The sequence below is a fragment of the Octopus bimaculoides genome, chromosome 1, assembly GCF_046866305.1.
Source record: "Octopus bimaculoides isolate indiv1 chromosome 1, ASM4686630v1, whole genome shotgun sequence".
NCBI classification, from domain to species: domain Eukaryota; kingdom Metazoa; phylum Mollusca; class Cephalopoda; order Octopoda; family Octopodidae; genus Octopus; species Octopus bimaculoides.
This window is the reverse complement of record NC_142928.1, coordinates 149797256-149818823: the sequence shown is the minus strand read 5'-3', so window position 1 is coordinate 149818823 and position 21568 is coordinate 149797256. Positions and strand designations below refer to the sequence as shown.

At 35.5% G+C, this 21568-nt stretch overlaps 2 protein-coding genes across 2 annotated transcripts; one reads left to right on the top strand and one right to left on the bottom strand.

Annotated features, from left to right (window-relative positions):
- Nucleotides 1-1238: 1238 nt before the first annotated feature.
- LOC149137801 (uncharacterized) lies at nt 1239-2027 on the bottom strand. Its single transcript, XM_089353744.1, has one exon. It carries the CDS (start codon nt 2025-2027, stop codon nt 1239-1241), a length of 789 nt encoding a protein of 262 aa, XP_089209870.1.
- A 6178-nt stretch (nt 2028-8205) lies between these two features.
- On the top strand, nt 8206-14929 carry LOC106881044 (small ribosomal subunit protein uS7). Its single transcript, XM_014931287.3, has 5 exons — nt 8206-8347; nt 10900-11016; nt 12030-12239; nt 13902-14129; nt 14812-14929. The coding sequence occupies exons 2-5, from the start codon at nt 10909-10911 to the stop codon at nt 14878-14880; spliced, it is 615 nt and encodes a 204-aa protein (XP_014786773.1). The 5' UTR covers nt 8206-8347; nt 10900-10908; the 3' UTR covers nt 14881-14929.
- The last annotated feature ends 6639 nt before the right edge of the window (nt 14930-21568 follow it).

The window sequence follows — 21568 nt, the reverse complement described above, 5'->3', positions numbered from 1 at the left end:
CTTCTGTAAAATTTGACCATACCTAAAAAATGGCGCAACTGTCGCAGAGAAGTTGGAGGTGCGATGCGTTGGATTGCATCGACTTTAGCAGGAAGAGGTTTGATCCCATTAGAATCAACCAAATGTCCCAGGAAATTCAGGGATGACTGCCCGAAAAGACACTTGTCGGGATTAATCTTCACATTATAAGCGCGAAGACGCTGAAAAAGTTGCGACAAATGGTGGAGATGATTCTCTTTCGTATCACTAGCGATGAGTATGTCATCGACATAAGCGAATACAAAATCAAGTCCACGAACGACCTCATCCATAAACCTCTGAAAAGTGCTGGTAGCATTACGCAAAGCAAAACTCATAAATAGGAATTCAAAACAACCGAAAGGAGTAGTGATGGCTGTTTTTGGGATGTCCTCTGGATTGACTGGTATCTGATGATAGGCCCGTACCAGATCAATCTTAGAGAAAATGGTGCACCCATGCAGGTTCGCCGAGAAATCCTGCAAATTCCTAATGGGATAGCGATCAGCTATCGTCACAGCATTGAAAATCCGAATCCCCTTTACGGGCCAAATGTAGAGGACATGCCCATGGGCTGGTGGAGGGGCGAATGAGGCCGAGTTGAAGCATGTGCTCAAACTCGGCCTTGGCCGTCTTAAGACGATCAGGCGCTAGACGACGTGGCCGAGAAAAAACCGGAGGACCAGTCGTCGTGATATAATGGAGGGTGGAATGTACAGGTTTAACCGGCTTGAAAGTAATATCCACCAACTCCGGAAAAGACGCTAAAAGAGAATGAAAAGCGTCCCCAGCAGTGGCAATAAAAAATGCTGGGCTAAGAGGAGAATTGATAGAGCTCCTTGCCGGCGTGGAAAGGGATGTCGAGTCATCGACAAGCCTTCGACGTCGGACATCCACCAACAATTGAAAATGATTTAAAAAATCCGCACCCAAAATAGGATGCGGAATGTCAGCTATGACAAAAAGCCATTGAAAGTCTCTGCGAAGACCAACGTCTAAACGTAGAGAAAGCTGACCAAAAGTAGGAATCGGGGATGAGTCGACTGCGTGCAAAACAATGGCAGAGCGGCGAGGTTTGTCGACTGTTAGACGAAGCGGCCAAATACTACAACAGGAACCAGTGTCAACCATGAAGAATTTCTTCGACACTTGGTCCTGGACAAATATTGCACGATTAAACACAGGTTGGGTGGAGGAAAATGACGTGCTCACTTTCTCCTTTACTCGTTTCCCGACGCCTTGAACGAACAAGGCTGAATACACTTTCGCGCCTTGTTCGAATAGTTTGCATGGTACCAACACATAACATGCATGTTCCAGGTGGCTCCCCGATTTCGAGAAGAATTTCGAGACCGGGAACCGCTACGAGATCGGGCACCACCACGAGATCTCGAGCGGCAGAGGTTATCTACGGAGCGAGTGAGCTCCTGAATGCTACGTTGCAAATCCGCATTTGACTGCCTTGAAAAATCTACTGAAACAGCACGTGGAATGTCCGTTGAGGACTCAGAGCAATTTGAAACAATTCGAGAAGGGATCACTGACAATTCCATGACCCTATCGGCCATGGTGGCCACTTCATCGAGTGTGTTAGATTCAAAAGCCGTCGCCAAAATTGTCTTTACTTGCGACGGTAAACGTGTAAAGAATATTTTCCGAAGAAGCGGGGCATCAGATGATTCACCACTGAGCTCGCATAGACGAGTTAAAAACTCCGTTGGAGTTCTATCGCCTAGTTGTTCATCCGCCATCAGCTCATTAAACTTGCTGGTGGCAGATCTGGTAGTCCTTCGCAATATCTCAGTCTTTACTTCTTCGTAGGTTGCGTCGTCTTTAGGAGTCGTGATGAAATCCTTGGACACCTTCGCAAGCGATGAAGGCAAATTACACAGTAATAATGATAACCTTCTAGTAGGCGAGACATCATACGCCTGAAAATAATTTTCTAATTGACCGAAAAACATATCAGTATCTCCGATGAATGCAGGTAGGTTAGGTAACACGCTCATGTTGGAATGACTCCGTCAAAGGTAAAAGAATAGAAAGAAACAATAACGAAAACGCATAAAATATGCAAGAGGCCAAAAATTTCACCGCAAATGGGAAAAAAAAAAACACGCTATTTTTTCTGTTCTCTTTTGTTTTCTTCCGTAATTGTGTGCACAATAAGAAACAAAACAGGAAAAGAAAGAAGAAAAAGAAAAAAAATTTTTGTAAAAAAAACAATTGTGGTTGCCTTTCTCTTTTTTTTTTTTTTTTTTTTGTTTTAGTGTGTCTGGTTGTGTGCTTTGTACTGTCTGCGGGGAAAATTTTTTTTTTATTTTTAAACCCACCTTGACATGCTGAAAGGAAAATGGAAACAAATAGCGTGTGTTATTTCTTTACTACCCACAAGGGGCTACACACAGAGGGGACAAACAAAAACAGACAAACGGATTAAGTCGATTATATCGACCCCAGTGCGTAACTGGTACTTATTTAATCGACCCCGAAAGGATGAAAGGCAAAGTCGACCTCGGCAGAATTTGAACTCAGACGAAATACCGCTAAGCATTTCGCCCGGCGTGCTAACGTTTCTGCCAGCTCGCCACCTTAGTGTGTGTGTGTGTGTGGAGAGAGAGAGAGAGAGAGAGAGAGATAGAGAGAGAGAGAGAGAGAGAGAGATTACTGGACTACTTATTGTCCACCAGTGTTTTGGAATGACTTCCAAAAATTGAATTGGATATTTTTCATTTTACAGTGTCGAAATCTCTTACATTTTAAACATAAAGTTCTGGGAATGTTTTCGAAAAAAGTTAGAGAAATTAGGAAGTTACGGCCAGTTGCATACTATAAAAGAGAAGGGAAGAGGGATAAAAAAAAACCCCACTAAATTTGTTACTTATTTACTTCAGAAGGAAAATCTATGCTTAAAACAAGTCAGAAAAACATCCTGAAAAAGAAAATGGTAAAGTACCAGTGTGTCGTGTAATCCACTACGGACAAGAGGCGGGTTAAAAGATCGAAATTAACTTCTTTTTTTCCCCAGAATCGTAATCTCTTACGATTAGAGCAACATTCAGGAAAAAGTTTTCAAAAACTGTCAAAAAGTAAAAAAATTGCATACAGAATGAGAAAGAAAGAATTGAGATTTTGAAAATTTAGTTAATGTTTACTTTAACTCCCGACCACCAAAACAAAAAAAAAAAAAAAATAAGTAAGAGTAATAGGTGTGAAAAAATGTGTATTAAGCGAATATGTAAAAAAAAAAAAAAAATTACGCCAACGAACCGGGTGTGAGGTGGAGAGGACTTTCGGAAAATTTACAAGATCCGATTTTTTCCCTCATAACTTTTAGGAAAATGGGCGCTCCTTTAGAAACGCACTTCTCCAAGAAAATGGCGCCTAATTTTAAAAAAAGTTATGAAAATAGGAAATATATCTAAAATAAATGAAATATGCAAAAAATTAGGAAGATTCATCATTTTTAAATATTTTATAGTAAAACATAAAACAAACGGATAACGGGCAGTCGCGAATATAAACATGCCAGCCGATACAAGGGGCGGTAACTTAACCAGTCAGATATAAATGATACGAGGAGCCCGACAATATCGTTTGCAAATTCCTGATAATCTTTAATCAGATTTTTTACTGCGCACACTGGTTAGGGTTAGTTTTAGGTGGTGTGCACTTCGCCCATTTTATGATGTGATATACAAGAGAAATAATTATAAAACAATAAAGTAAATATGTTTAAGACGTTTGCGATGTTTTGTAATTTTTATTTTTGTTTCCAGTTCACAGAGAGAAATTATACAACATATAACTCAGTGGCTATTTGGGGCCAAAAGCTGAAAAATGGTTCATGTGCAAATTGCTGACTCTACATAAATTCCGCTCAGAAATCAACCAAATCATTGCGATTTACTCCATGAGTTGATTTTATTTTGTCTTTGCATGAAGACCACATTGACTCAACATGATTTGTTGTACAATGTGTCTGTGGATCAACAAAATTAATGGTATGGTTTACCGTCAAATGTTTATATAATGTATTTTGTGATAAACTTTGATATGCTTTCCATTTATCTGCATATATAATGCTTCCTGGTGATATGAATTCATTGATAATTGGGAGCAATGTTTTGGCAGTTCGGTCTTCAACTGGTACTAAAAAACCAAGTTTTTGTGAGGGGAGTATCCTCCAAATATCCACTGATGTTCAATGCAGCGGCCAACATTACATTTCCATTTTTGCATCAGTGTTTCATCAATTTCCACAATAACCTGTGTACCACCTACTTTTCTTGCATGTTTTAGAAAATGGGCTACACATACATCACGGCAGAATTGATTCCAATCTGCATATGTTGTGGATGAGATTATCTCACATTGCGCCATTACTGCTTCACTCTTTCTTTTCCAACACTGATGCACCATAAATGAGTAAAAGCTATTATTTGCCAAACTTCCAACTTTTTTCAAAAGAAGAAGAAAAAAAACGAGCCTTTCCGTATGATTATAGTTTTGCGGCAAACAGTACATCTCCAAGTTATTCTATCAATTGAACGGAAATAACTTCCACTAACACAAGGCAATCCACAATAGATTTCTTGTCTTGATAGTAATCCAAATTTTCTACACCAGTCAATGGTTTTTTCCATTCTTCCCAAATCTCTTCCGAGACGAAATAAGGTCATAGCATTAAAAATTCCACGTTCAGACACAAAATTTGATATAATAGTATATATTAGTTACAAATTGAATTTTAAGAAAAAGATAGTGAAACAATCTTCTTGCAATTCGCAGACGATATTTTCGGACCCTCGTATCATTAGTAATATCTGACTGGTAAAAGTTACCGCCCCTTGTATCGCCCGCTATGTTTCTCTATATTTGCGAGAGCCTATTTTCCGTTTGATTTAATTTTTAGTATAACATATTTAAAAATAGATGAATCTTCCTAATTATTTGCATACTTCATTTTCCCGTCATAACTTCCAGTAAAATGGATATATATATACTGATTTTTTTTTTTTCACGAAATCCCACGTTTTTGGCTATGGAGGATCCGATTCTGAAAAAAAAAATTTTTTTAAGTCGCATTTTCAAAATTTCAATTAGCCCCCCCCCCACCTCATTTTTCAATTTTACCGGAAACTTCTTTTTTCGAAATACGTAGAAAACTACGAAGATTACGATTCTGAAAAAAGTTTGTTTGTAAAATTTCATTTTTTTTTCAAAAAAAAAAAAAGAAAAAGAAAAAAAAACTTTTTTTTTTTTTTCAATCAATCTACGTGGGAAAATACGGATCTATTTCAAAACGGGGGCACCAGTTTTCATTTATGTTTTATGTAGTGTTTTTGGTACCGAAAGACTTTCAAACTTCGTATACTTATCTATTTTGTGTTATAGAACAGAAAAAAATGTTTGTATTCGAATTTATTTCATGTAAAAAATTGTCTTATTTCGATAATTTCTACTAATCACTGACGTCTATTCAGTTGAAAACAGTTAGCGCTGTAACGGTGTCCCAAACTTCATCCTCCTCCCCGCCATCCCGTTGTCTAAAAGTGAAAATGAACGGTTATTTTGCCTATTTCACATGAACTATTTTGTCATATTACTGCTGGAAATTACTCTGAAAGAAATCTTTGCAGAAAGGTGATTGCATTACGTTATCACAGTTTTGTGAGATTTGGCTGTTATTTCTAGCATATGGCTAGCCTGCTTGAAGTCCTGGAGTATCTATCTATATAAAATATATATATTTGCTGAAAAATTGAAATTTTACAAGCAAATGTTTTTTCAGAATCATAATTTTCGTATTTTTCTACGTATTTCGCAAAAAAAAAAAAGAAAAAATTCTGGAAAAATTAAGGGGTGGGGGGTGAAATTTTGAAAATGCGATCTTTGACATTTTTTTTTTTTTTCAGATTAGGATTCTCCATAACCAAATACGGGTACTACTAAAGCAGCACGGACCCGAACGCGCAGTCGCGCTAGCTAGTCTTGAGTGGTCGATCCTAACTCTAACCCTATCCCTAACCCTAACCCTGTCCCTAACCCTAACCCTAACCCTATCCCTAACCCTATCCCTAACCCGCGTGTGCAAATGAATACGTGTTTAGGATTAGGGTTAGGATCGACCACTCACGACTAGCTAGCGCGGACGCGCGACTGCGCGTTCGGGTCCGCGCTGCTTTAGTAGTACCCCAAATACGTAGGATTCCGTAAAAAAAATCAAATCAATATATATCCATTTTACCGAAAGTTATGACGGAAAACTCGGATCTTGTGAATTTTCCGAAAGCCCTCCTCCCCACACACCTAGGGTCGTCAGCGCGCATTTTTTTTTCTCATATTTGTTTTCTACATTCTTGTTAACACCCACCAGGCTGGTTTTTTTTTTTTGTTCCCGGGTGAAGATCTTTATATTGACCGAAATTTGTGGGGAAATTTTTTCCGAGGTGGTGGGGAGAACATTCGGCCACCAGAAAAAAAAAAAAAAAAAGGAAGAGTAATAATTGGCAAAGTGTAAAGTTTCTTTACAATCGGTTCGTTGGCACAAATTTTTGTTCTCATATTCGTTTAATACACCTATTACACTTGTCTTTCGTTTTGGGGGGTTTTTGTGGCCGGGAGTTAAAGTAGACATTAACCGAAAATTTTATTTCAGAATAATTGTCTCTGATGTTATAAAAAAAAAAAAAAAAAAAACATTGACATTTGAAGAATACTTTGAAAGAAAATAAAGTTACGAGAGTAGGGCTTCATTATTCTGAAACTCCTCCCATTGCTCGATATGTTGTTCCCTTTCCAAGACAGTGGGGTGTGATGTAAAGAAAATTTGGCTGCTATTTTTAGCTGATTCAGAGACCATGAAGTGAAGCGGCTTATTTAAAAAATTAGATAAACCTAGTGGCATTCCTGACTTCCGCATTGATCTTCCCTAAAATTTCTTTACTAATAATGCCAAGTTCTGATTTAGCTGGGTTAATAAGTCTACACTTAGGATTAGATCGGAAGTTCTTTATATGGTCTTTGATAGTTATAAAGGCCTCTTTTTTGGGGAGGACCTCTATTTTAAAAATCTAATTTGGGTCTGGTGGCGATATTGCTAGCTTCTTTATTAATATCGTTATAGGCTTGTGGTCTAGCCTTGGTGTAATTGTTGATGATGCTGTTATGTAGGAGTCGTGAATATGTGCTGTTCTCTACTAAGTATAAGTTCTTGGTTTTATCGGAAAAAAATGCCTTTTGTTTGGAATTTTTTATGTAATTGTTGTCTTTTTTCAGTTTCTGTTGGAAAGTGTTGAAAGACTTACAAAATTCTATCTTGTCCATGATCTTCAGTAGGTCTGTTTCGAAGTCTTGCAAGCCTTTGATTTTCGGAGGAAATTTCTTGGATTTGAATCTATAGAATATATTGTCTGTAGTGTCCTATAAATATATATGGTAGAGAAGGACTATATGTAATCTGACCCCCCCCCCCCCTTATTTATTATTTTTTTTTACGGAATCCCACGTTTTACACTATGGAGATTCCGATTCTGAAAAAAAATTGTTTGAAAAATTTCAATTCCCCCCCACCCCCACCAAGCAGGCTATTTACATGCTAGAAATAACAGCCAAATCTCACAAAACTAGTGTTAGGGTTAAGTTTAGGGTTAGGGTTAGGGTCAGGGTTAGGGTCAGGGTTAGGGTTAGAGTTTGAGTTAGGGTTAGGTTTACCCTGTGGATCTATATAAAACCCGGGGGGGGGGGTCGAAATTTTGAAATTGAGATTTTTGAAAATTTTTTTTCAGAATCGGAATCTCCATAGCCTAAAACGTGGGATTCCGTAAAAAAAAAAAATAATAAGGGGGGGGAAAGGTAGAGATTGTTCCCTTTACCACCATTTGACAACTGGTATTGGTTTGCTTACGTCCCCGTAACTTAGCTGCTCAGCATTATACACCGATAGAATAAATACCAAACTTTAAAAATATAAATTTTGAGGTCGATTTGTTCGACGAAACAGTTCAAGGCGGTGTCCCGCGATAGCTGCGGACCAATGACTGAAACAAGGAAAAGATATAGATTTCTCAACTAATTATTTCTAATAAGTTGTGTTGTTATACTGTGGAATTAACTATAATGTCAGCCTAAATAGGGGTTTTCTTTTTGTTTAATTAAATACATCAAGTAGAAGGGAAGAAGCGAACTTCTTTCGATGTAAAGCTAAAGGAATCAAGTATTTCCGGTCCGGTCTCGTCACTATTTACGAGAATAAACGAGATTTTGCCAATAAAGTTTTACAAACGAGACTTTGAACTAGCCTCTTTTTGGATTATCCTGTGTGCAAGTAAGTCTCACGTGGAATGTTGCTGGCTTATTTAAATTGATTTTTACCTGTTATATTTATTTTAAGTCTGTTTAATTGATTACATATTAATCTATTTTAAACATATTTACTAATTTGGATATTTGTATAGTCATATCTTGTTAAAATATCAGATAAAATAGTAAAAAATATCACGCTTATTTGTCACTGATGGCGCCATGTTGCCTCATTTTTCTTAAAAAGCTGAAAACTGCAAAAGCAATTCTTTTTTGAACGATAAGATTAGGCTATATAAACCTAAGGTCGATTTTATTTAGTATAGCTTTGCTTTTACAATTATTTGTAGATATGATATCTATATATATATATGCAGTATTAAGATACACGGATTCCAGATACGAGAATTTAGTAAACGTGGTTAACTCGTGTCTCGCTCGTAACAACCTGATTCCCCATAATTTTTCATATCCTTTTGATAAATACCACCCTCTTTATCATTTAATTTTAAAATACTATATGGAAAACAAATTGCAGTTATTCCATTTCATTTTTGGGGAATCGTATTGTCTAAAATTGAATAATTTAATTTCTAAATCCGCTAGTACCGGTTAAATTGCCGATCCATAGCACCTAAGAAAAAGTAATTAAAAATGAGGAACACGTAATTAATCTTTATAATATATATTGGGCGATCTTACGATACTAGTACCGAAGATCGGCCTTGGTATCGTAAGATCGCCCTATATTGAGACATAACGAAGTTATTTTGATGTCTGGAATCTCGATTTTTTTTTTTTCTCGAAAGTGAAATTTTCTCTTTGATCACTAAGATTCGTAATTTAAGTTAGCAAATACTTCTATAAAATAGGCATGTACCTCAGCCCCCACCCCAAGCTTCCGATATTCATTAAACGGCACGGTTCTTCCGAAAATCCGTGTTGCTGTAAATACCATGTGGTTTAAGTCCTTAATGAAGCTTTAAAGGGACTTAAATTTGCGTAAGTACACCCGGTGTTTAGAGTTAAGGTTTTTGTTACGCCGAAAACGGGCGATGTGTGTATTTTTTACCCCTGCCCGTCATTTGCTTAAAAGGTATTCCTTTGTGAATTTAGCGTAAATTCAACCAAAATACAAACACGAGTATCAGTAAAGTTTGTATAAGAATACTTGAACCTGTCTCTTTCGAGATAAAATAAGTGGCATTGCTGGTAAGAACCTCATAGCTAAACAATAAAATCTTTATTAAAAAATTTTTTTACATAAAAAAACTATAATTTTAGGAGAGTATTGTAGTTCGTTTGAAGCATTGTGTATTGTTTGTAAAGAATAAAAAGTTTTGAATGGTACAACAATGCACTATAATACAAAAAATGGACTATATACCTGTTGTAATTTAGTTATCATTAGTCCGATGATATTTCGGAATACAATTCCTTCATCATCGGACTAAAATATAATTTGTTTATTTCGAAGAAATTAGTGACGTTCATGTTTGTATTTTCATATTGGTTTTCGATATGAAGGATTGTCCGTTAAAGTGAAACCTGGCAAAGTACTTAACTGCATTTCAGTTAGTAAATCTTGAAAAAAGTGTGTTGTGGGTGCAGATGTGGTTAAGAAGCTTCTCAACCATGTCTTGGATTCGTTCTGCAGGGCTTGCAAGTGTCTTCTGTAGTTCCTGACCAACCAAACCATTGCAAGTGAATTTGATGATGGAAACTGAATGGAAGCTTGTAGTGTGTATGTGTGATATATATATTTGTGCGTATCTTTGTCTAGACACCGTGTGATGCTTGAGATGAGCAGAGCAGCCGTCACACGGACTAGGTTTGTTTCCGTAATTGTGCAAAAAAAAAAAACTTTAGGCCATGTGGAAATATTACCTTGCTTAGAAACAAGTGAGGGTTGCCGTCATGAAGCACATCTGGGTGTAGAATATCTGCCTCAAATTCTGTGTGACCCATGGGAGCGTGAAAAAGTGGAAATTAGATGTTATGTGTGTATATATAAAGAGAAGATCGTTAATATTGGGGCCCTGTCTTGCATTCCTCAAAATACGGGGGGAGATAATGAAGGCATTCTGCAAGCTTAGAAATATAAAATGAAAGTATTGTCACAAAAGATGAACAAAAACAGTTGTGTATTGATAAAATTTATATTTATTCAGTTGAAAGTGTGGCTCATATAGAATACTTTTCTTCTACCTTTATACTTGCAGCATCTTAATTTGTAACTATCTACAGCAGTATGGAAATTGTAGTTTTTAACAGGATCACATTGTATGAATTTTTATTTCATGCCATCACTAACAATATTCGTGTTTGAAAGATTCCTTGTTGAGTAAACATTTCACAGCCTAGGACATGTTTGTCAATTGACTTCAGAAAATAGTTTCGTTCATAATTTCAACAGTTTTCGTCATTTCACCCTTGATTTACAACTGAATTCCAATATTGCAACATTACGCACCAGTATAATGTTGTTAGCTATACTAGTCTAGGTTAAATTAACATTCCTCTGATTACATTGATTATTAATGAAAGTAACCTAATTGAACCCATATTTAATTTCAGAAACCCATCATGGAAAACTGGGATGCTGAAGCTGCACCGGCGCCTGAACTGCCAGAAATCAAACTGTTTGGAAAATGGTCTCCAGACGATGTGCAAGTTAATGATATCAGTTTGACTGTAAGTGTAAGAGTATAACTGACAATTGGTTCTAATTAAGAAATAAAACTTGTAATCTGCTAAATAAATATTGTAGTCAAGCATCATTCTTATTTCTTTACTCACACAGAGGGGACAAACAAACGGATTAAGTCGATTATATCGACCCCAGTGCCTAACTGGTACTTATTTAATCAACCCCAAAAGGATGAAAGGTAAAGTCGACCTCGGTGGAATTTGAACTAAGAACGTAGTCACAGACGAAATACCACTAAGCATTTTGCCTGGTGTGCTTTTGATTCTGCCAGCTCGCTCGCCGTCAAGCATCATTCTTGTTAATTTCTTTCATTTAATAGATGAAGGGAAATAAACTTCCAAACTTGGTCCTATTATTCTTTGCACCACCACCACAAGCCCAGTGACATTAATATGAAAGTTAAAGCATGAAGTATAATCATATAAAATTAGCAAAATTCCTGTTTTGAATCAATTAGTACTCTCAAAAGTCCAGCTCTTATAAATTTCTGTCACTAATCATGTTAAGAAAGGATGATTTTTTTTTCCCCACTGAAATCAGATGGTTGTTTTGATAATTTTCCTTTTTTCTTTAATGTTGTGCAGTTATCTTATGCAAAATAAAAACTGATTGTATTTGTATGAGATGGCTGACATTGTAATTTTTTTCTTAATGAAATTCGGTGGCACGTAAAAAACACCATTTGAGCGTGGTCGTTGCCAATACCACCGGACTGGCCCCCGTGCCGGTGGCACGTGAAAAGCACCCACTACACTCTGGGAGTGATTGGCATTAGGAAGGGCATCCAGTTGTAGAAACTCTGCCAGATCAGATTGGAATCTGGTTCGCCAGTCCCCAGCCAAATCGTCCAACTCATGCTAGCATGGAAAGCGGACGTTGAGTGATGATGAAACGAAATTAATACAATGTTGTCATCTTTATACGTTGTTTAAAGTTGATGTGTTTTATAATTTTTGAGCACTTGTGTAATATGTGATTTTTTTCTTTTCTTTTCAAGGATTACATTGCAGTGAAGGAAAAATATTCTAAATATTTACCCCATAGTGCTGGCAGATACCAATTGAAAAGGTTCCGTAAGGCTCAGTGTCCAATTGTTGAGAGATTGGTTTGTTCTCTTATGATGCATGGACGTAACAATGGCAAGAAACTGATGACAATGCGTGTAGTAAAGCATGCTTTTGAAATCATTAATTTACTTACAGGAGATGTAAGTAAAGCTTTTAATATACTATAAATCCTTTAATTTTTTCGTAAATTGCTCTAATTTGTATATAGTTATAATAATTAGGTTCTTGCTAAAGTATATGAAAAATCGTCTTGTATTTTGAATTCATGATTTTGGTCTTTCATTAATGGATAGTCCATTGAACTTGATGGCTGTGTGAGAAATAATCTGGTTAAAGATTGGTTTTTGATAACCAGGTATGTGTGTGCAATCTTCATTGGCAGAAACCCATGTTGAATCCAGTTATGGGGGAGGGGTTGATAGAATTGTAGCTTGTGTTTTTAATTTTACCTTTTACATGTTTTAATCATTGTACTGTAGACACCACCTTGAAAGGTTTAATTCAACAAAATAAACCCAGTGCTAAGTTGGGGGATGTAAACAAACCAACACCTTTGGTCAGAAGGTGGTGGGAAACAAACACAGAAGAGTGGCTTCCACACAGTTTCTATCTACCAAACGTACTCACAAGGCATTGATTGGTCCATGGTGTCATGTAGTAGGATTGAACCTGAAACCACATGGTTGCAAAGCAGATTTCTTAATTACACATGCAAACTTCTCATGTTTTATTTTTGCTTGGTGTAAGCTATAAGTTGTGTCAACTGATATTGATAGTGGTTATGAGAGTGCATACGATAATTAGCAACTAGATTCATGAGATGCTTGCAGTTTAGAAGTGGGTAGTGGTGAGATATATGATATATCACTGTTATAGAAGTGGAGATTGTCCAGTGTTATAGCACAATTGGTGGAGATTGTGGATGACTAATTTTTTAAAATTTTAGTGTCTTTCACAAGTGCAACTTCTATTCTGCCAATTACCTCTTTGCTCTCATTGTCTCAAATAATCATATCTCAGTCACTTTGAAGGTGACTATTAGAAGAGCCATAGATCTTCAGAAGATCTGCATTTTGCCATCATCACAAGGTTTTTCTTCATTGCAAAAACAATGTTTAGTCCTTGTGGTTTCCTTTATTTTTATGGGCCATCTGGAACCACACGATGCCAGTATGGAAAACATGTTAAATGATGGTGATGATGAGTTGAACTCATGTTGAAGTACTATTCACATGTCTTAGGCAATAATGCTGCTAGACATGCAGACATTAGAGACCACTTATATCACAACTGTAAATCAGTTAATGTATTTCCTTTAACTGACTTCTGCTATAGTGGCTTCTGTACTTCCAAAATGTCAGGCTCCAAACTACCTGGTTTCTCTGGGGTTTTTTCCCCCTCACAGCCTCTTGTTAAACATCTTGTGAAATCGTATCCATTTGAGAACCCTAGTCACTCCTATCCATGATTTTTGTATGAACACTAACTTGTAGAAGTTCAAGCTAAATATTGGTTTCATTGGTTAGGGAGGACATGTGAAGATCATGCAATATGAGAATAATTTAGAAAGTGATTAGAGACAATTTACATGGAACTTGTATTTTATTACCAATTTAATCAGTGACAATTCATTTACTACTTTCATGTTTTTCAAAGAAAGAAATCTTAGGTTTATTGGTCAGTAGAATTGGACTCATTATCTTTTGATTTATTTATAGATATCTTCATGTTTGGTGTGCTAAGTTCATATAAAGCTTTACTTGACAATGAAACTAAACATAAAATGCTGATTTCTTTTTCAGAATCCTCTACAAGTGCTGGTAGTAGCAATTATAAACAGTGGTCCACGTGAAGATTCTACCAGAATTGGGCGAGCTGGTACAGTCAGGCGACAGGCTGTAGACGTATCACCCTTGCGGCGTGTCAACCAAGCTCTTTGGTTGTTATGTACAGGAGCTCGTGAGGCTGCATTCAGGAACATAAAGACAATTGCAGAATGTTTAGCTGATGAACTCATAAATGCCTCTAGGGTAAGTTGATAATGCCACAAAATGGCTCATCTTCTCTTTGACATCATTCATAATTTAACACTTATTTGAACAGAGCCAATTTGAGTTATAAAAATCATTTTTATTTTCTGGTATACTTGAATTGATTAACCCTTATTTTTAGTCAAAAACTATTTACACCATTATTTTTCCATCCTATATATTATTTTATATTGCATCTGGCAGACAATAGCATTGTTTGCCAGATTTTGCACAAACTGGTCTCTAGTTCATTTCATCTATGTTAGTGATAGTAACAATGAATGTCTAACATATCTTGCATAGTTGAAATTAGCATGGCTGAGTGGTTCAGAAGTTTGCAATTATGGGGTTCCATTTTTGATCCTGCTGCTCAACATATTGATGAGGTTCTATACCATTGCTTCAAGTCAACTCGTGCTATGTCTGTGAAATTGCATGTGTAGAAGCTTGTCAGATGCTGGTTCAGCTATAAACGTTTTTATCATCGATGGCCAAACATTAATTGCCTCCCAGTTAGTAGAGAGTGTTTATCTCTTGGAGCTATAAATTCTTAAAAGTTTATTTAAAAATTGTGATATTTGATTGAATTCTGCATTTTGTAATTTGCATTTCATTTTGCTGTGTAATTTTCTGTTTTCGTATTCAGCATTGTTTATCTCTGTTTTTTAAAATCTATTTTCAGGGATCATCAAATTCTTATGCTATCAAGAAGAAAGATGAACTGGAACGAGTAGCCAAGTCCAATCGTTAAAATTTGTGTTTTGGTTGGAAATTTGGTATCAATAAACATCAACATGTGATTCTTGTTTCCTGTTGTCTATATAGTCCCTTTTGTATATGTATATATACATGCATTGCATTGTAAATATCCTGAAGCTTACTGGGTGTCCTACTTATTTGGTGCTGTATGAGATCAAAACAAGCTTGTTGCAACACTGTAGGTGTTTCTTAATTCTTAGTGTTAACAAACACCTATAATGTTGGGGTTAATTTAGATGTTGGTTATTGCTTCCAACCCGTTACGTAAAATGATAGTATTGAATGACAAAACCTTAAATTAAGTAGTATACAAGTGTTAAATATGTATATATAAAAAGACCTGCAGATAAGTTATGTCCCTTATATTGTCAGCTTTGTCTACACACTGACTTCTGCTTATGAGCAATTCTTTTAAGTAAACACTTCTAGTAAAATAATTCTTAATGACTTTCTGCAGAGAGCTAGTTGTAGTTTTCAAATCGGCTGTTGATAATCATGTAAGTTATGAACTTGTGATCTTTCAGACGTTTCTAACTGGCAAAACGGCAAGGTTTCCAGTTAATTGGATGCAAGGCCACAGACACGTATGTCATTAATGTAATTCTCAGAGAGAATCAACATGACACAATGTGACATGGTCAACCCTTTGAAAGATAGGTACTAGTCGTTTTTGTCAGCTGATTGTACTGGAACAGTGAAATAAAGCGTCTTGCTCAAGGACACACCACCAGTAATCGAATTCGTAAGGTGTATGTTAGCTATAACTATTACATGAAATTGAATGATGTGTTTTTAGATTTCCAACAGCCTAATCTGGAGTATTTGTATTTACAATGACGAAATTATACTACATAGTTTCAGTAAATACTACCATCGTCAGGTATTTTACTTGAGAGCACTGGTTTAACTATGATCATTTACATATTTCCATGAAATAAGTGTATATATTTGACGTTTTTAGCTCAACATACTGTGCATTGAGTTGGAAGTTTTTAACAAAGCAGCTATTCCTGTTTATAGCAATCAAGTATAGTTAATCGGATTGCAAATACTTAAAATGTAGTGTAGTTTCATATTATGTGAAATGCCTCAGTTCTTCAAAGTGCACCATACCGGACTAAATGCTGTTTTACTAGAGTTAATCTTCAAGTGGTGGCACCATTGATATTTGTCATCTACATCATACTAATTGGTGATGAACCTCAATCGAATGTATATTCAGTAGTGAAGTGAGAATGGAGTTCTCTCCCTTGTTCTAAATATATCCTTTCGTTGGTAAGAGTTCTCGACATTATTTTGTACATTGCAACTATTATGTAAATAAGTATCTGTAACTATATGTAGTTCATTGATTAATATCTAGTTTTATGTCTTGTGTATTGAGATTATTTCAGAGTTTGGTAACCATTTTTATCTATCTTAAACTTTCAGATAACTATCAAATGTAATGCCTATTCACATTATTCAAGATTTCCATGATGTGATTGTTCATTTTAAAAATGACATTGTAGGGTAGGTGTGAAAGACTGGATCTGGCTAGTTTGAACATAAAATAGGTAGAATATTTGGGCTGAATATAGCTACTTTAAATGCTAAAGTGTTTAGGAAGTATTTACTTCATTAAACAACCTGCTTCAATCTACTAAATAGAAAAGACGTATTAATGATTTCTGTGGACAAGTCCTTGAGACTAATTTTATTGTAAAGTATTAATTTGACTAGTCTAAGTATTATAGCTGGTATTTTATCAATACTAGATAATTAAAGGTTCAATTGGTACTACTCAAAATCAAAACTGAGGCTTTATTTATATTGCATTTGGAGAACTTAAAAAAAAAATGCAGATTTCTAAAGGGCCAGTCACTGGTTCACTTCATATTTGAAGGTAAGAGTGATGATAGATTATCAGGGCAACTCAATAGACAAATACACTAGCAATTTTGTTCAAACACTGATATTTACATCTTTTACCAGTATACAGGGTGGCACGTGAAAAAGTAACCAGGTTCCTTAGCATAAAGTAAATAGACTTGCAAACAAAAGGCTGAGTGCTTTTGCGTGTGTAAATTTATTTCTGTTATTTACACTATATTACAGAACCTTGGGTATTTATGCACCATCCTGTATAAACATGGGTGTGGCTGTGAGGTTTAGAAGTTTTTTTCTCAACCATGTGAGCTTGTGTTCAGATCCAGTGTCAGAAGTATGGTTGATGGAAACAGCAAGAAATTTACTGTATATGTATCCTTGTCCTGATGCCACATAATAGTTGTAAATGAGTATGATCGTCAATTATCTGTCTAACTATGAGAAAATATTACTTTGCTTAGAAACAAGAAGGGTATCTATCTGGCCATAGAAAATCTATCCCAACAAATTCTGTCTGCTCCATGCAAGCATAGAAAAGTGAACTTTAAATGATATATGTAGCAGTGATGGTAGGCCCTTAACTCTTGATGGAAATGTAGGGGGACACCATTTCAGTATACAACTTGTCTTATGCATTTAGAAAACTGTTGAAGCCTATCCTTCTCCAGGTCTCAAGACAGCTGATCACCTCTAGAGTAGTGGTTCTCAGCCATTTTTTTTGCCTATGGATCCCTTTAATTCCTATTTCACTCTGCAGGACACTAATAAACATTCAATGTTTAAATAAGTTCTCAGGAATTTTATTAAAAAGTTAAAATATTTTTTTCATTGTAGAAGAATAACCAATTTATTGCACATAGATTTTAATAGCAGAATCGTATGTAGCCCCTGGTTGAGAACCACTGGTCAAGAGAAGATTTTTACTTCAGTAACCATAAAAGAATGAGGTATAATTCATGCAACAGGCCTCAGCACAGTTTCTATCAATAAATTTCACTAACAAGCCACTGGTCACAGACAATTTCTGAAGATCTATATCTCTTCAGTGTATACAGACAATTGAAATTTATTGTGTTTCAAGTAGAAAATTGTATTTGGTATTACTGCTAAGGGAATACTTGTTTGAGAAGTCTTGCTGATAGAATATTCTTTACTACTCTAGGCACAAGGCCCAAATTTTTAGGGGAGGGGGCCAGTTGATTAGATTGACCCCAGTATGCAACTGGTACTTGATTTATCAGCCCCCGAAGGATGAAAGGCAAAGTCGACCTTGGTGGAATTTGAACTCAGAACGTAAAGACAGACGAAATACTGCAAAGCATTTCACCTGGTGTGCTAATGTTTCTAATAGAATATTAACTGTCAGTAAGCAGGAGACAGTGGTATTAGACCTGAAACCAACTGGTTGAGAAGTGAACTATATAACACCATACAAAATGCCTGTGCATATATACATATGTATATATATATATATCTTTTATCTTTTACTTGTTTTTGTCATTAGACTGTAGTCATGCTAGGGCACCACCTTGAAGAATTTTAGTCAAACAAATTGACCCCAGTATTTACTTATCTTCTCTAAGTCTGGTACTTATTCTGTTGATCACTTTGCCAAACCATTAAAATATGGGGACATAGGCACACCAACAGTTGTCAAGCAGTGGGTGGGGGTACAGATAGACACATAGTTACAGTTGGCTTCTTTCAGTTTCCATTTACCAAATCCACTCACAGAGCTCTGATAAGCCCAAAGTTATAGTAGAAAATACTTGCCCAAGGTGACATGCAGTGATACTGAACCTGGAACCATGTGATTGGGAAGCAGACTTGTCACACAACCATATATATATATATATAAAATGGTTGCCTTGAATGTGATCAAAGAGTTGTAACAGCAAGCCCTCAAGATTCAAGTGAATATAAATCTCCACATAGCATAAAACTCATTGAAAATTTTGTTAGTGCTGATTCTTGTCACAAACATGGTTTAAGAAATTTTCATCATAACCAAGAGCTTGTTTCAACTAAATTCCCTGTTAAGAAGTAATTTTTTCCCCTTACAGATCTCCTCACCACCTATGGATGCCAGTATTTTGATTATATCAACTATTTATGATTAAATTATGAATATAGGTACACATTAAGAAGCTCAATTTGCAACTGCAGCACCTTAGGCAATTGTCTTCTACCATAGCTCCACACTGAGCAATGCTTTGTGAATGAATTTGGTAGATGAAAATTCTATGGAAGCCCATCTCAGACACTCACTCACACAGATATATATATATATATATATATATATATATAGAGAGAGAGAGAGAGAGAGAGAGATAGATAGATAGAGTAGGTCCTGAATGGGTAGAAAATTGGTGTTTCTTCAATGCACCACTCAATCTGAACTACTGTCAGTCTATCCTCTTGAATTGGAAAGTTGAAGAAAACTGAAATTCCAAGTACATTACTGGTAAAAGCAATGCGTGAGTCTTATGACGAGTAACATATTCCAATGAAGAAAACTAAGAATGGATTCAGAACATATAATGTACATGTATAAATTTGTTTTTTCGTTCTCCTCTCAGTGCTTGACAACAGTGTTGGTGTATTTATATTTTGTAACTTAGTTGTTTGATAAAAGAGACCAACAAAATAAATATTAGTGGTAGTTTGTTTGACTAAGATGGTGCTCCAGTATGGTCGCACTCTTATGACTGAAATAAGTATGAGGTAAAAGATAAAGATTGAGTTAAACACAAAAATTACTCAAAAACATATTTGTCCCAAATTAACCCATTTCTTATGGAACTTTGGTTTGGGAAAACTGTTCAAATTAAGTCAACCACTGCATGTTTAAATAGGCATGTTTATTTTCATACAAGTGCTAGAGCTAGAGAGGTTATCTTCTAAGAGATTCAGAGCTATTTCAGTTCTTTTCATCCTGGACAGATTGCTTTCATTAGAGTTTGAGTAGTTATGTTGCTATTTTTTACCACTGCAAGTATACGTTAAAAAGAATTTAAGAGCATTGAAAAATAAAAGATGTGAAATATTAGATCTATGAAAGAGAGCAATAGGAGAGTTGAAAATTAAGGGAAGCAACCAAGTAATCAGCTATTGAGAAAAGAGAAATAATTTCGAAATAGAGCCTGAGATAGCAGTTTCAGAAGAAAGAAGTTGGAGAAAAAAAAAACCAAGATTATTTATGCTGTTGGCATGTGTATTTCATACAAGCTATCTGTCTCATCTGTACTGATTTAACTTATGGGTGTTACCACCCCATCATGATCTGAGTAAAATGGCCACCAGCAAAGGTGTTTGTCTTGAAGAACATTATCTTATCTGATTTTAGAGTAGCAAAGGTTCAATTCTTCAGTTTTTTAACATCATTATTATATTTTTATTGTTTCCATTGCCAAGAATTAATTTTTGTTTTTAAATGGCAATTACTTTGTGGCAGAAAAACTATGCTAGATAATCTTCATTTATCAGTAATACATTTTCAAGTCTAATTCTCAGAAATAATACAAAAAAGTCTTGCACATGATTATTGCATAGCTTTTTATTAATACTAAAATCAATTTTTAAATAAATGCCATTGTGACATGAATTGATTGCATGAATACATCTTATTTAGCTTCTAAATATTATATATTTAAAAAAATTAATGTCTTCTGATAAAGCATTTATACTCAGGTTGTTGCATTTCTGGAGTGGCTTTTGATTCAAAAACATGTGACATTTGTTAAAAAACACAAAATTACTATAATTTTTCTGGTGAATTTAAGGGAAACAACAAAATTAGGTTTTAAAATAATTGCCTAAGCTTTTGGATTTTGAATTACAAGTCATACAACATTGAATTTGAGACTTTGAAATATTCGTTATGAATTAGATTCTTGAAATAATTCAAGAGTTAATATATGGTTTTACTCCTACACTTCTTATGAACATGAAAAAATAGCTTCATTTTTCAGATGTTCACTGTGTTGCCTCTGTTGGCAACGTAGGCTTTCTCTTTTCATTCAAAAAGCAGTTAGTATGAAGCATGTGTAAAAAAAGCTCAGCTACATTGTAGTATGACATGAGCATTGCATATGGAAAGTTTGTGACAGCTGGAAAGAAAAAAGGACAGGGTTTGTTGAATGCATGATGTTAACTTGAATTACAGGATAAGGCTAAGCATAAATAACCTGAAAATGGTAGAGTATTAAACGCATCAACCAACGTATGCAAGAAAGTTTACTGCACTGATGTGTGATATGAATTGATGATGGTGCTGGTGAAAAAGTACAGTATGCTATCAGTGGAGGATACTTATGGTGGAGAAAGATAACAAGAGTAATGAAAGCAAAACTCTAAAATTCTGAACCTCAAGAAGAGAGAAGATGCTGTATAGTAAACAGGTCCAACCTATGCCACCATGGTAGAATGAACATTAAATTGAGAAAGATACTGGTTAGATCTCTGTCTGGTATTCTGGAACTGAAGTTCTTACCAAACAGAAAGAGTTGACTACTTCTAATTCTCAATGAAAACCGTTTTATTTTACACTATTAAAAGAGTAATTTTCTGGAATAATTCCATTTCTCTTATTTTTCTTTTTCTTCATCATCAACATCATCATCCACTTTTCTATGCTTGCATGGACCAGAGTTTATCGAAGCAGATTTTCTAGACTAGATGCCCATCCTGTTGCTAATTCTCATCTGTTTCCAAGCAGCCTAATAATTCCAATGTTGCCAGATACATTTTTGTAGAATATTGGAATTGAATGACACTCATATTTACAACTGTCATGTCAAAACAAGGAGATA

Bases quoted from the DNA above. Each gene is read 5' to 3' on its own strand.
- LOC149137801 (XM_089353744.1), bottom strand. From the start codon at position 2,027: ATGAGCGTGTTACCTAACCTACCTGCATTCATCGGAGATACTGATATG.
- LOC106881044 (XM_014931287.3), top strand. From the start codon at position 10,909: ATGGAAAACTGGGATGCTGAAGCTGCACCGGCGCCTGAACTGCCAGAA. The intron at 12,240-13,901 runs GTAAGTAAAGCT...TTTCTTTTTCAG, and splicing joins TTAATTTACTTACAGGAGAT to AATCCTCTACAAGTGCTGGT. The intron at 14,130-14,811 runs GTAAGTTGATAA...ATCTATTTTCAG, and splicing joins AACTCATAAATGCCTCTAGG to GGATCATCAAATTCTTATGC.